Source organism: Mustelus asterias, chromosome 3, assembly GCF_964213995.1.
Source record: "Mustelus asterias chromosome 3, sMusAst1.hap1.1, whole genome shotgun sequence".
In the NCBI taxonomy this organism is placed as follows: domain Eukaryota; kingdom Metazoa; phylum Chordata; class Chondrichthyes; order Carcharhiniformes; family Triakidae; genus Mustelus; species Mustelus asterias.
The window spans coordinates 35,987,473-36,002,647 of NC_135803.1; the positions used below are offsets into that span (position 1 = coordinate 35,987,473).

Here is a 15,175-nt window from a genome sequence, read left to right on the forward strand (position 1 = left end):
AGATAGATGATCAGCCATGATCATGTTGAATGGAAATCGATAACTACTGAGGAGTTTGAAAGCCAAGGTACTAAGAAATTAAATTGCACCTTGCCTCAAGAAGAGTACCTAAGAAAAAAAAATGCCACCTAGTTCTGAACTTTTATCCCTGACATACCTTAGTCACAAAGAAACCCTATATCAGGAATCCTGTATGAATGGCATTGTGAGCAGCACTATAAAAGCTGTGAATATGCTATCAGCATCTTTTTGATTAGCTACCTGTCATATAATAAACATGGTTTCATAAATTGAAGGTTTGTAGCTTCAGCAGCAATTGCTTGCCTCAATGCAATCCAACTTGTTGACATTAATCGTGGAGGCAGATTCCCATATTCAGCTTTCGGATGGTACCAACAACAGTCATTCCAAATTTGAGTTTAATCGTTAACTGTTTAGCTCTTACCTGTCCTCAGCATGGACCAAAAGAGAGCATCGTGTGCAATGCCAATTGATATTCCAGGCATCCCAAATTGTATGCACCTGTGATGAACACATTGCAAATCACTTAATCCACACCCTTGTATGGGGACTTTATCAAAAAAGATTGCCATCCATGAGGCTGGTTCCCTACAGGTTGTGCAGAGGCAGATGTTGTAGGGTGGCAAACTCCCTCTCTCCACTGCTGTATGTGTGTCCTGATAACCATTTCAGGGACATGGTTGCAAGGTGACCAAAACTGCTATCAAAATTTTCAAGGGTATTTGACACTTTGGAAGTACAGAGAGTTAGGAAAAGGAGGTAGGGTGGCCCCGTTTATTAAGGATGACCTTAATACAGTAGCGAGAAATGGCCTTCGTTCATGAGATCAAGATGTAGGATCAGCTTGGTTAGAGTTATGAAATAGCAAAGGTAGGAACTCGCTTGTGGGAATAGTTTATAGGCCCCCTAACAGTAGCTACACACTGTTGGAAAGAGTGTACTTCAAATAATGGATGCTTTTCAGAAAGATACAGCAATAATCATGGGTGATTTCAATCTTTATATATATATTGGACAATCAGATTGGCAAAGATGAGTTCATAGAATGTATTTGGGACAGTTACTTGCAGCATAGATTCTAGGCACAGGCTGTTTTAGACCTGGTAATGTGCAATGAAACAGGATTAGGTAATCTACTAGTAACAGATCCTCTAGAAAATGCTAGAATCCATTATTAAGAAACTAATATCCTGACAAATCATAAAATCAGGCAGAGTCAACATGGTTTTATGAAAGGAAAATTGTGTGGCTGTTTTTCAAATTCCATTGAGGAAATAACCAGCAAAGTGGATACAGGGAACATGTAGATGTTCTGCACATCAATTTCCAAAAGGCATTTGATAAGACGCCACTTATAAAGTAGGAGCCCATCGTGCAGAGAGGATTGGTTCACTAAAGAAAGCAGAGAGTAGTGATAAATGGGTCATTTTTAGGTTAGCAAGCTGTAACTAGTGGAGTGCCACTGGGATCAGGACCGTAACTGTTTATAATCTACATCAATAGCTTGCATCAAGGGACAAAATGCATTATAGCTATATTTACTGATGACCCAAAGATTAGTAGGAATGACAGTTGTCAAGAGGAGGTCGAGAGTTTGCAAAGGGATTTAATAGGTTAGATGAGGGGTCAAAAAATTGACAGATGGAGTATAATTTGGGAAAATGTACTTGTTCATTTCAGTGGGAAGAATAGAAAAGGAGTATATTATTTAAATAGAGAGACACTTCCCTCTTTGGTACACAAGGATCAGGGTGTCCTTGTACATGAATCACATAAAATTGGTATGCAGGTGCAGGTATAGAAAATGATTAGGAAGGCCAATGGAACGTTGGTGTTTATTGCAAAAGGAAAAGGAATTGAGCATGAGAATGGAATTGTTGCGAAAGTTGTACAGGGCCTTAGTAAGACTGCCTTTGGAATACAGTACTGTGTACAGCTTTGGTGGTGTTACTTGGGACATAATTGCACTTTAAACAGCAGAGAAAAAGATTCACTTGATTGATTCCTCAGACGAAGCGGTTAACTGATGGGAAAAGTTTAATTAGGTTGAGCCTATACTGATTAGAATTTAGAAGCATGAGAGACATTCTTATTGAAACATAAGATATTGAGGGGACTTGACAGGGTGGATGCTGAGAGGATGGTTCCCCTTGTGGGGGAGTCTAGAATTGGGGGACACCATTTAAGAATGAGGGGTCTTCCATTTAAGACTGAGGTGAGATTTCTTTTTTCTCTGGAGGAGTCTGGAATTCTCTCCCCAGAGGGCAACGGAGGCTGGGTCATTGAACATATTCAGGGCTGAATTAGATAAATTTTTGATTGACATTGGAGTCAAAGGTTATTGGGAACAAACCGGAAAGTGGAATTGAGGCCACGGTCAGATCAACTATGATCTCCTGGAATAGTGGAGCAGGCTCAAAGGGCCAAATGGCTTACTCCTAATTCTTGTTCTTGTGTTCCCTCTTCACCAGACACTTGACTCATTGCCTTAGTCTTGGATCTTACAAATGGCTGTGTAATGTCCTATGATGCATGGCAGGGAATTTCAAACATGAATGGGGATTTCTGTACTGGGAATAGTGCTCAAGCATTGAAATCTGCCAGCTTGATAGTGTCTAATTTTGTTTTCAGTTCATTGGATATTTGCTATTCTGTTCTCCACTTGCATTAAGGGTGCTAATCAGCACATTACAAGTGTAATTGATATAACTCATGATCTTGCTCATGCATGATCAAATAGCAGCAGAAACAACTGCTATCACAGTGTTGATGTATACTCAGGCTGTTGTGATTGCCCTCATTCAGAATGGTAACTGACAATTCAGAATTACATATGGATCCATTTCTTGACACAGGTGCGCCTGATGTCAGTAAAGCAACCTCCCTTTGTGAATGTAATCCTGTAATGAGATTCTTTCTTTCCCCTCCCCCTTAACACTGATTGTGAGTAAGTCTTGCTGAGAGATGCAGTGATCTCTGGTGAGATTTTTATTCTCACTATGTACAAGGATTGCCACTTATTGCAGCATTCTTTATTGGGCATTCACAGTGTCAGCAGTGATGCCATCAGGTTCGCAGAGACTCAAAATTAAAAGCACTAAAGTAAAAAAAATCATTTTTTTCGATATTAATGAAGATAGAAGCTAAAATATTCTGAAAATCTTAAAAAAAAGAACAAAATTAGGATAAACAAATTACCAATTAATTTAACAGATCTCCATAATTAGAAAATTACTTTAAGGCAAGTTGTGTTAAATTTTATTAATCACATCACTGTTTAAAAACCCAGTTACTTTTTATGGAGTTTCTAACAGCGATGTGGAAACAGATTGCCAGCTCAGGGAGGAGTCTAAGACCAGCCTCTCTCTGTTGGAGCTCTGAATGACAGCAACGTCAGGATTTCCCCCCTCATGTTCTCATACCCGATGTTGTGAAGTGGCGATCAGTTTCAAAGGAGTGATAATGGCAATTACTAGCATTTGGCTGTCAACCACTCCTGCCAATGTCCCAAGAGCAGACAATTCTTCCTCTGCCTACCAACCCAGTGCTAACTGCAGTTAGCTGGCGCAAGCATGACCATATGACCACCTCCTGTGCTGTATATCATTGTATGATTTTATAACTGGTCAGATTATTAAAAATTTAAACCTAAAACATGGTCACCTGAGGAGCAACATTTTTTTACACAGGGTGGTAAGTATGTGGAATGAGCTACCAAAGGAAGTGGTTGTGGCAGGGACATTGTCAACATTTAAAAGGCATTTGGACTGATACATGGATAGGAAAGGTTTCGAGGGATATGGACCAAATGCAGGCAAATGGGGTTAGCTTGGATGGGTTTTTTGGTCGGCATGGACCTGTTTGAGCCAAAGGGCCTGTCTCCGTGCTGTACATTCTATGATTCTATGAAATGATATCAAAAATGCTGCAAGCGAGATCTGTTGGGCCCATATCGTTATTGCCATGCATTGTACTTTTAATTTTAAAATAGGCATCTTCATTCAACAAGAAAATAAATTCTGTACTCTGGTCACCTGCCTGACTGCAGTAATGAGTGGTGTGGGCCCGCTTTAATTAATATGAGGAGTATGCGAAAGGTGACTTATCTATTTTGTATTAAATATAACTGTATGATGATCTTCACAAGCATCATGGAAATGTTATTACATTACGTCCGCATCGCAGTTATGCATTATGTTATTCTGGACTGTTTTGTTGCCATAGAAGCCAGTTTTCTTTATGACTCATCCACACAATAGACTTCTGTGGAAATTTATAACTCCCCTGGAATAAAAGGAACAGAAACAATATGGACACAAAATTAGCTGAATAAAAGGAAGCAGAGAGTAATGGTCAATGGATATTTTTTGGGCTGGAGGAAGATTTGTAGTGGTGTTCCCCAGGGGTTGGTATTGGGATTCTTGCTTTTCCTGATGTATATTAATGATCTAGATCTTGGTGTGCAGGGACAATTTCAAAGTTTGCAGATTATACAAAACCTCCAAGCATTGTAAACTGAAGAGGACAGTGATTTCCTGAGACTGAGATGATTGACCTCCAACAATCATCATCAACCTCCCTTGCGGTTGGTGTGACTCTAATCAGTAGAGTTCTGCCCCTCATTCCCATTGATTTTGGTTTTGCTCGGCTCCTTAATGCCATACTTGGTCAAAGACAGTCACTCTCACCTAACCTCTTGAATTCAGCTCCTTTGCTCATGTTTGAACTAAGGCTGTAGTAGGCTTGGTTGAATCCAAACTGAGCATCAGTGAGCAGGTTATTGCTGAGTAAGTGCCGCTTGATAGCATGGTCAACCATCACTTCACTGATGATTGAGAGTAGTCTAATGAGGCTGTAATTGGCTAGGTTGGATTGGTTCTGCTTCTTGTGGACAGGATATACCTGGGCTGTTTCCTACATTGCCAAGTCAATGCCAGTGTTGCAGGTGCATTATATTTTGTGAAGGTTGCTGCATTTATGAATGAACCATTAAACTTGCACTAAAAGTTATTCTGGCAATTAATAGTGCAATTAACCTGATAACATTTTTAATGACTGCCATTCAACCTCTATTGTCCAGAAAATTAACTATTAAAAGTGTGGAGTCCCATTCCTTATGGTAGTGACTTTGTTCAAAGTTAAAATGTCAAATGAAAGATTTTGTTTTTTTTTCTTTAAATCCAATCTTTCCTTTTCTATCTTCACCTGATTTGACATTTTGTTCACCCTCTCTATCTGCCTCTTGCTCAATGATTCCTTGTTTTATTTCTCAATGCTTAAATATAATTGGTTAAGGAACTGTACTGTTTGTTCTGTTGTTCTTTTGGAGCCCAGATGCCCCGGTGTCCTCACTATGCCGCTATCAGTTTGCAATACCAGAAAGTTTGAGAAGAGGGTACTCTTTATCTGACATCCATCATTATGAAATGCTTCGAAAGGTTAGTCATGGCACGAATCAATTCCAGCCTCCTGAACTACCTGGATCCACTGCAGTTTGCCTACCGCTGCAACAGGTCCATAGCAGGTGCCATTTTCCTGGCCCTGCACTCAACCCTGGAACACCTAGATAACAAGGACACCTATGTCAGACTCCTATTTATTGACTACAGCCTTCAACACCAATATTCCCACAAATCTCATCTCCAAGCTCTGTGGCCAGGACCTCGGCACCTCCCTCTGCGACTGGATCCTGAACTTCCTAACTCACAGACCACAATCAGTAAGGATAGGCAACAACACCACCTCCATGATCATCCTCAACACCGGTGCCCCACAAGGCTGTGTTCTCAGCCCCCCACTATACTCCTCATACACCTACGACTGTGTGGCCAAATTCCCCTCCAATTCGATTTTCAAGTTTGCCTACGACACCACCGTAGTGGGTCGGATCTCAAACAATAACGAAATAGAGTACAGGAATGAGATAGAGAAACTGGTGTGGCAACAATAATCTCTCCCTCAATGTCAACAAAGCGAAGGAGATTGTCATCGACTTCAGGAAGCATAAAGGAGAACATGCCCCTGCCTACATCAATGGGGCCAAAGTAGAAAGGGTCTCGAGCTTCAGGTTTTTAGATGTCCAGATCACCAGCAACTTGTCCTGGTCCCCCCGTGCCGACGTTATAGTTAAGAAAGCCCACCAATGCCTCTACTTTCTTAGAAGACTAAGGAAATTTGGCATGTCAGCTACGACTCTCTCCAACTTTTATAGATGCATCACAGAAAGCATTCTTTCTGATTGTATCACAGCTTGTTTTAAAAATTCTCATTGCTTTGACTCTTCTATGGCCTTTTTTCTATTTCTATAAGCCCCTGCATGCAACCATTTGAGATCTTAGAATTGTTCTACTTTTATTTAGGCTCTTGTTTATCCCTGATTTTTCTTTGTAGCACTACTGAAAATCATGCCTACAGTTGCCAAGGCCCAAAACTCTGAATCTCCCCCTCATCCGCTCAACTTATTTTCCTTTCCACCTTTAAGATGCTTCTTAAAATCTAGGCCTTCATATTTCTTGACATGGTTCCATGCCAAATTTTGTTTGATATTCCTGTGAAGTGCTTTTGTTATGTTTTTGTTATATTTTTATTATGTTAATGGTATCAGATAAGTTATCACGTAGGCAAATGCATTGTGCAGTGTGGTTCTACGCCATTTGGACTAGGAATTCCTGACGTGTTGGCTTTGTGATCTGAGTTAGCAGAGCAGTGCTGTTAAGCAATGATTCAAGCTCGACTGATTTTCTCATGATTGATAAACACGTTGACGATTGCTGTTCAGGGCTTACGTGGAGAATGTCCTTTTCAATGTAGCAAGGCAGAACCCTGCCATTAGTGGAAAAGCATCTGAGCACGAGGAGGGGTAGAGAGAGCAAATTCAAGTTGGGAATCTAAGCCTTTTGAGGGAGATGGGATAGATACCCCCATTTCTTTGTTAGTACAGCTAGGTTGTAACTGAAATGGCTATGGCAAAAAATGTACTTTGGTGAGCAATCAACAGAACCTCATTATTTACAGATGTAATATCCAGTGTTTGATAGTTTGATTTCATTGCAAAAGAAGGAATTCATGGTTTATTAAATATGGTGCAATAAGCTAACAGGAGCATGGATTGTACTTGATGCAGTCTTGAGAGATATATGGAAGACATCCTTTATGATGGATTGGCCTTGAGCCATATAAGGATTGATAATGGATGGTTCTTTTAAAGAACAACCACCAAACATCAGAGATTAAGTAATCAAACAGGGCCGTTGCAAATTCGATTGCGATTATAAAAATCGTGAGTTACATATGAGAACAAACATTAGATGTAATTCCTCTTCATAGCATCATTATATTTTTAGTAGCTGGAGAATAAAATGTTGTTGGAAGTAACATTGCAGGCTGAGAGTAGAAAATTGTTCTGGAGCAGGCTTCCGTTGAAAAAATAATTGAGGTATAATAAACTTTGCCAATATTTATTGTAAATTATTTTATTTTGTATTTCAGATTCTGTTTGACCAAGCCCAAAGATCCATCAAGTTGCAGCTTCAAACATTTGTTAAAGAGTAGGCACTGTTTTATTTTTCTTATCCTTTTGCTCATTTAAGCAAGGCCAAATGATTCGACATAATGAAAACTAGGAATGTTATACTACTTCTAAATGACTGACGTGTCAGTCAGGAAAAACCAGAATGCATTCATTCTCATGGAATGTGTATCTCATAATAATCGCTGACTACACATTAATACATGCACAAAGGTTGATGCCGTGGACATACATTTTGTGATACTGTACAGTTAAATTAGATGTACAAATGTTAAACACATTTGTATATTCAGCATAATGGTACCACCTCATCTTTTTGGTACATAAGCATATGCAATGGTAGGCTTCTTTCAGTTGGAAAATCAATTTTCACTTGCACTATTATAAATTTTCTGAGTAACAAGCATAACATTTCCTTGACCTGTTTGGCTTGAAAGGTCCTGCTGTAGAAGTGTTTGAAAAGTAGAATCATTAATGAGACATTCGGTGTGAAGTTGTTTAAGAGTCAAGTGTGTGAGCTAAACTATGCTCCTTTCTTAGTTAATTGAACCTCAGTTTGGTGCTCAGATGTCCTGGCTGAATGGTCTTTTTAACGGTATTGTCACGATCATGTAAAATGTGTTTCCTTAAATTGGTATATAAACTAAGAATTAGTGTGTAAATGCTGTTGATGCTGTTTCTCTTCCTGAACCTAGTAGTGCACACAGCAGACTTTATTTGTTTCCATAGCTAGTTTTTCCTGGAATAGGTCGCTAGCCTGTCGTCAGAGGCTTGTAGTTTGAGGAGCACAACTCTGCATCAAGTATGGCTAACCAGGAGAGCCTCCTGCTCTTACTGTTCCCTGGTGGCATGTTGGAAGGATTTTACAGGTTTATTCTCAAACTAACCTGTTGGCCATGTTATGAATGTACCTTCCTTGACCATCAGGCCCTGGGGTGGGACTCTAACCCGGGGCTTCTTTGGACTTCCCAGACTTAAATCTTTTACATTCTCTCTCAGATCGGATTTCACTTAATTCCTTTTTGTTTCCAAAATCTTAAATCTGCCCCAATTGAATTCAATGTCTCCTAGTTTTGCAGCTGCATTCTATGATTGCACCCTGATGGGTGTGGGTCCTCCTTGTCCTGCTTCAGCACGGGCAGAGCTATTTAATTCAGTGATAGCCATCATTTCTCCCCCTCAATCCTTTTGTGGTGCATTTTGATTTGGGAATGTTGTAGTTCCCTTTTCTGCCTCTTCCTATTCACTGGGCGTGGCTTCAGCACTTTTAACACCATGTGACTGCTCTCTGGCTCTTGACTAAGTTGGGCACTGCGCTCGATATCTCATGACCTGTTAGTAAGTTTCCTTGGTCCCTGCTTAATTTTATGACTCTGGCTTAGCCATTTCAACCTTCGTGGGTTGAATCACCCCCAGTGGGCTTTGAAACCTGTTCAGCTGTCTGCAATATTATAGATCCCTGCTGCTTAAGTTGTTCAGTTTGCTTAGTGTCTCTGGACTGTTTTTGAATTTCATGGAGTACACCTTACCCGGATTGGCAAGGTAATCCCTTAGCAGAAGGTTGATCTCTTGCATAGGCAAGCTTGAGAACACCCACCATCACTAGCTTGGGAGCCAGTTCACTCTTTAAGTGATTTTATTGGTACCACATCACCCTCTCTCGTTAGTCATCTGACTATTGCTCTGGAATGTGTCCTTCTGTTTGAGAAATTCTCAATTTTCTCTGCTAACAGTGTCTGTAAACACACAGTATCTCAGAGAATGTTGACCTCCTTTCCTGGTTCTTTGTAACCACTAGGGACCATTTCCCCCTTACACAAGAAATCCTGATAGTTGTCTGTGTCTTCCTTTGCATTTGCAAAAAAGTGTTATGATTGTAGTGACCATGGATACAGACTGTGTTGGAACATTGCTTGTGGTTTTCTTCGCATGCCCACAATGTTCTGTTTATATGGTCCAGTTGACTATTAGGAAGTTTGCCCTTTATGGTACATTCAGCAGGTCAACAGGTTTTGGGGAGATAGGGGTTTCCCGTTCCTCATTAATTTAGCAGTTAATTGCAGATTGCTGTGACTCAACAGAACCGCAATTGATTTCTTAATACCTTCCTTTTTGTCCTCCCTTGATCAAGAACCCTCTCTGATATTGTTTCTGAGTCCTTCCTGCAGGTTCTGCACACAACGGCTGTTCCCAGCCTGTTTTCATCATAACAAAAGCAAAATAGCTGCTGTATCATTTTTAATGAAACATTGTTCTGCCAGGCAAAGGAATCATTATGTTGAGGTCATTTGAAGTCCCTTTCTGTCAGTTGTTTCCTCAGAAGTAAAATGGTTTTTCACACTTGTTCGATTTCAATGGATATCCTTGGCAGGGTCTTTGCAATACATCTTGCCAGGTGCCATTTTGTCTGTCCATACTTATAATCATAGAATCCCTAGAGTGCAGAGGAGACCATTCAGCCCATTGAGTCTGCACCGACTCTCTGACAGAGTATTTTACTCAGGCCCTATCCGATTCCTATAATCCCACATATTTACCATGACCAATCCATCTAACCTACACATCTTGGGCCATCAAGGCCAATTTACCATGGTCAATCCACCTAACCTGTATATCTTTGGACTACCATTTTGAAAAAGTCTTGAACTCAATATAGAGGTTTGAAAACAGCATGGTACCATTTAAACAGTGGCCCACAAAATCTGTAATATCATAATTACACTTTCAAAACAGCATCAATTTTTATGCACTTCAGCCTGTTTACATAGATTTATTCAACTGAGCATGCAAATATGCTGACATGGGCGACCCTTGACTGCTAGTGCCTTTTCCCATTGGTATGACAGTGGCGCAACTCGCAAGAAGGAAATTAAAATAGTTGATTTCAAAAGCTTTCAGTGAATTTTATTGACAGCATGATTGATAGTTACAATATGGTGGTGCACACAGCTTCATTGCCCTGTTCTTTCCCTATAACCCTGGGTCTTTGAATTCAAATATTTGGCTACTCTTGCCTTAAATTGTAATTTCTTCCTCAACCATTTCTAGCAAAGCATTCAGTGATTGAGTGATTCATAGTTTGGGTGACACAGCAAAAACCTGGCAAATGGAGTTTAATGTGGGAAAATGAGGTCATACACTTCGATAGGAGGGATCAAAAGGCAGATTATTATCTAAAGGGGAGAGATTGCAAATGAGTCAAGTACAGAGGGATCCAAGTATTCTAGTGCATGAATCACAAGTTAGCAGGCAGGTCTAACAAGTTGCTAAGAAGGCAAACGGCATTTTGGCCTTTATTGCAAAGGGGTTGGAGTTTACAAATAGAGAGGTTTTGTTGCAATTGTGCAGGGTGTTGGTGAGGCCTCACCTAGAATACTGCATACAGTTTTGGTTCCTTTACCTCAAAAAAAGGTAGAGTAACGTTGGAGGCAGTTCAAAGAAGATTCACCAGGCTAATTCTTGGGATGAGAGGATTGTCCTGCCAAGAGGGACTAAATAGTCTGGGTCTGTATTTCTTGGAGTTTAGAGGATTGAGGAATGATCTTATTCAAACATACAAGATCTTGAGGGGGCTTGATAGGGTAGGTGGTAAGATGTTTTCACTACTGGGAGAGTCTCGAACAAGGGGACATAGCTACAAGTTAAAGGGCCAGTCATTTAAAACTGAGGTGCGTAGAAATCTCTTCTAGCAGAGGGTGGTGAATCTCTGGAATTCTCTGCCCCAAAGGGGCTGGATCATTAGAAGTATTCAAAGTGGAGGTAGATAAATATCTGATAGATCGAGGAATGGAGGGCTCAGGGGAAATGGCACAGAAAGGAGTTGAGGCCGACATTGTTCAGTTATGATATTGAATGGCAGGGCAGGCTTGAAGGGCCTGGTGGCCAACTCCTGCTTCTATTTTTTGTGTTGTGTTCTCTCACTTCCTAACCTTTTAATAATTTTAAATTGATGATCCTCCCTCACTGACTCATCAAGAAGAGGAAATACAGTAAAAGGGTGTGCAAATAGACACTACTCATGATCCCAAATATCTACCATTGAGGTAGCCTGAAATTGCCTGGGGGAAGATGAAAAATAGAGACCTGGAGGAAAAGATGAGAAATGAAGACTCTAGATTGCCGGGCAGTGGAGGTAGAGATGAGGAATAGTGAGTGATGTGTGGGGTGAGGTGGAAGGAGTGATTTCCCCTTTGTGGCGCCAAATGGCCTGGAGGTTCTTGGAACTTGTCCCACAAAACTACAAGTAACAATTCTCAGCGACAGGGGGACAAAATTTTATAAGGTATATTCATTAACATTTGTAGAAGTGAAATGGTCTGAAGACATGTCCGATCTCGTGGTTATTCCTCCAGGAATGTCGAGAACCAGAGTTGCCAGGTTTATTGTACCACTACATCAACTTCTGAGCTGCTAATAGTTAACCTACCTCCCATCACTTTAGATATTAGCAGTTGTAGTAGACAGAAAGAATGGTCCCAGAAGGCTAAAAGAAGGATGAACTTTGCAGGCGATGTAACCTATCCTGGAATATTGTTTTATCTGATTTTCTGTGCATAATGGCCATTTTGGAAATAAGGACACCTGCAAATAAAAGATACACAATGCAAGTCCCTTAGTTGTCCTATTATATACATTTCACTTTTATATTTTCTTTATTTACCTTTAAACCCATCATGGTTGTTAGGTCTATTAAACCTCATCTTTGCCCCTCTTCTGCAGTGGAAATAAGTTCCAGCATTTCAAGTTTATATGCATAATATGATTGCTAATTCTTGGTATGCATCTAGTGAATGAACATTGTATACTGTCAATAGTTTTAATGTATTTTCCATGATGGTTATCCAAAATTGCACAGAGTACTGTAGTCAATGTATTTTACAAATTTACCAATACCTCTTAAGAGCTACATTCTGCCATTAGTTTTTTAAATATCTGCCGAGACTTGCATTTTTTAAAGTTTTCTTCTTCCACAGTTTCATTGTGTATATTTACATTTCTTGTTTTTCTCTCCCAGTCTGTTAGCTTGATTTACATTAAGTTAATTTTAAAAGCATCCATTACTGTCTTTAACATAGTAATTGAAAATTGCATTTTTAATTCATGACTTAATTCTTTAACGTATTTGAAGTGCTTTTTGAATCTAGTAAGAATTAGTGAAGAAATTACATGTTCTAATTGCAATGAAAAATATTTTAACATAACAACAGATGATTAGGTGGTCATTTATCTCATTGCTATTTGTGGCACTTTGTATGCATGTTCTTTCTGTTTATCTTTTTCAGTGATCTTAGAAAATTTAAAGATGCAAAAAAACAGTTTGACAAGGTCAGTGAAGAGAAAGAAAATGCATTGGTTAAAAATGCTCAAGTTCAAAGAAATAAACAGCATGAAATAGAGGAGGCTACAAACATCCTAACAGCAACACGCAAATGCTTTCGGCATATAGCACTGGACTATGTGCTGCAGGTATAACTTCTCTCTTAATATTTAACTTATTGAAGTAACTAATTTATTTTCATTTATTCGGACCTAAGATGCATTTGTTTTTTCATTGCAACTGTACTAAAATAACAAAAAAAACACAATTGCACTGAAATTAGAAAAAGAATGACATGACATATCTTGCAGTACTGTTGTTGTAAACTGTCTAATTACATAGTTAACATTAACCCTTTGCACTACAGATTTAACTTAAGTTTGCCTTGACTGTTAAATTTATCCTGAGATGCTTCAAAGGCACAAGGTCACCTTGAAATATTGCTGATGAAGCTTTATAGTTCAGCATTTGAGCATAAAATGGGTTAATTAACACTGAATAAAAATTGTTATTGCTATGTATTGTCTCTGATTTTTATATTCATTCTCCCCAAGAAAACTGGTATTTATTGCCACTTCAAAATCCTTTTCATGAAACAAATATTCTGTTTCTAATTTCTTGTGCGTGTGTGTATTTAATGTGTGTGTCCATGTAATACAATACTGACACTTATATAAAGCTGTGGTATTTTACAATAGAGTAGCAACAAAAGTAAATCAAGGAAATCGCTTATCAATGACCTTGCTTCCCTAATATGAAATGGACGAGTATAGTTATGCATCTTTATTGTGGCATTATCTTTCTAGGGCAATATAATCATTAATTATGGCACTGAATAACAAAGTGAAGAAGGGGAGGTGATGTTGGGTTGGATGAGGACTGGACCAGAAGGGAATGTTGAAGTGGAAGGGGTGTATGTGTTTGGAGGTGACAGAGATGGCAGAGGATGATCTCTTGAATATGAAGGCTAATGTGGAGTCTTCCCCTCTTCACAAATGGATGCATATTAGCTATGCTTTAGGTTACACATGATTTTTGCGTAGGTTTCTTAATGCAGAAGAACACGGGGTTTCTCTTGCACTTCACCGTTAATGGAAACATGTTTTCAATGAAGCCCTTTTTGTGTATGTCAATTGACAACAGTTTCAAAGTTATCTTGCTTACTTACTCCAATAACTGATTTTGTTATTTCATAGTTTTGATCAGCACAAGAGGAATAAAGCTTCACCAAAGCAGTGTTTTTTGCTTTACTTGTCATTTTCTACCTTATCCAAGAGATGTGCCACAGCCTTCTAAACAGGTTCATATTCTTCTCATTGATGCATGTAAGATGGAGACTTCATCTCCCCATTCTGCCCAATTTTGTCCAAATATTTGTTTACTGGATTATTTCCAAGATCGTTATTCTTTTTATTCAACTCGACGACTGCCCTGGTGAGTTCAGTTGTCTGTTTCAGCATCCATTTCTTTCCTCTTTTAGTTTCAACTTGAGCCCCCAATTTGTTACAATACTGGACCCAACCTGCCTCGCCTCCCCCTGTGTTTTTAGTCTGGTTAGGGACCAATAGCTTTTGTTTAAAATAGGCAAAGTTTGAGATTCAAGACAGTTGCTAAGAGGATAAAGCCACAAGATTCCATGTTTTTTAAACAAACAAAATACATTTTACTGGCAAGGTCAGAAAGAAAAAATGATTTACATTATTTATCTTGTACGCTTAACATTCGGGATTAATATGAGATAAGCATGAATTAACAGGCAAACTGGCCTAAAACCTACACTACACCTTAAAATGGCAGAGTTGACCAAGACAGATCCCACGGATTTCACAGCAACCCACCCAGATGTTAGTAAACACCGAGACAACCAATCCCATTAAAACTCTCTCTCGGTCAAGGGATTCCAGTCTTCACCTTCGAAGACCTAGTCTTGGAATTCTCGCCAAAAGTCAAATTCTGTCCAAAGACATTATTGAGACAGACTGACTGTCTCAATGATAGCATTAATCTAGTCTCCTGAGATTCGATTCCCAGTATGCTAGATTGATTCTAGAGTCATAGAGGTTTACAGCATGGAAACAGGCCCTTCGGCCCAACTTGTCCATGCCACCCTTTTTTTTTTTAAACCCCTAAGCTATTCCTGATTGCCCGCATTTGGCCCATATCCCTCTATACCCATCTAATCCATGTAACTGTCTAAATGCTTTTTAAAAGACAAAATTGTACCCGCTTCTACTATCTCTGGCAGCTTGTTCCAGACAATCGCCACCCTCTGTGAGGAAAAAAATGCCCCTCTGGACCCTTTTGTATCT

At 39.4% G+C, this 15,175-nt stretch overlaps 1 protein-coding gene across 6 annotated transcripts in view; it reads left to right on the plus strand.

The window, feature by feature from the left end:
• Nucleotides 1–15,175, plus strand: part of LOC144489811 (arf-GAP with coiled-coil, ANK repeat and PH domain-containing protein 2-like) — a 144,644-nt gene that overhangs the window by 39,085 nt on the left and 90,384 nt on the right. For all 6 annotated transcript variants that reach the window (XM_078207670.1, XM_078207657.1, XM_078207664.1 and 3 more), the window contains 2 exons: nucleotides 7,510–7,568; nucleotides 12,832–13,015. In XM_078207670.1, the coding sequence (XP_078063796.1) occupies nucleotides 7,510–7,568; nucleotides 12,832–13,015 (243 nt within the window). The remainder of the gene's footprint in view (nucleotides 1–7,509; nucleotides 7,569–12,831; nucleotides 13,016–15,175) is intronic.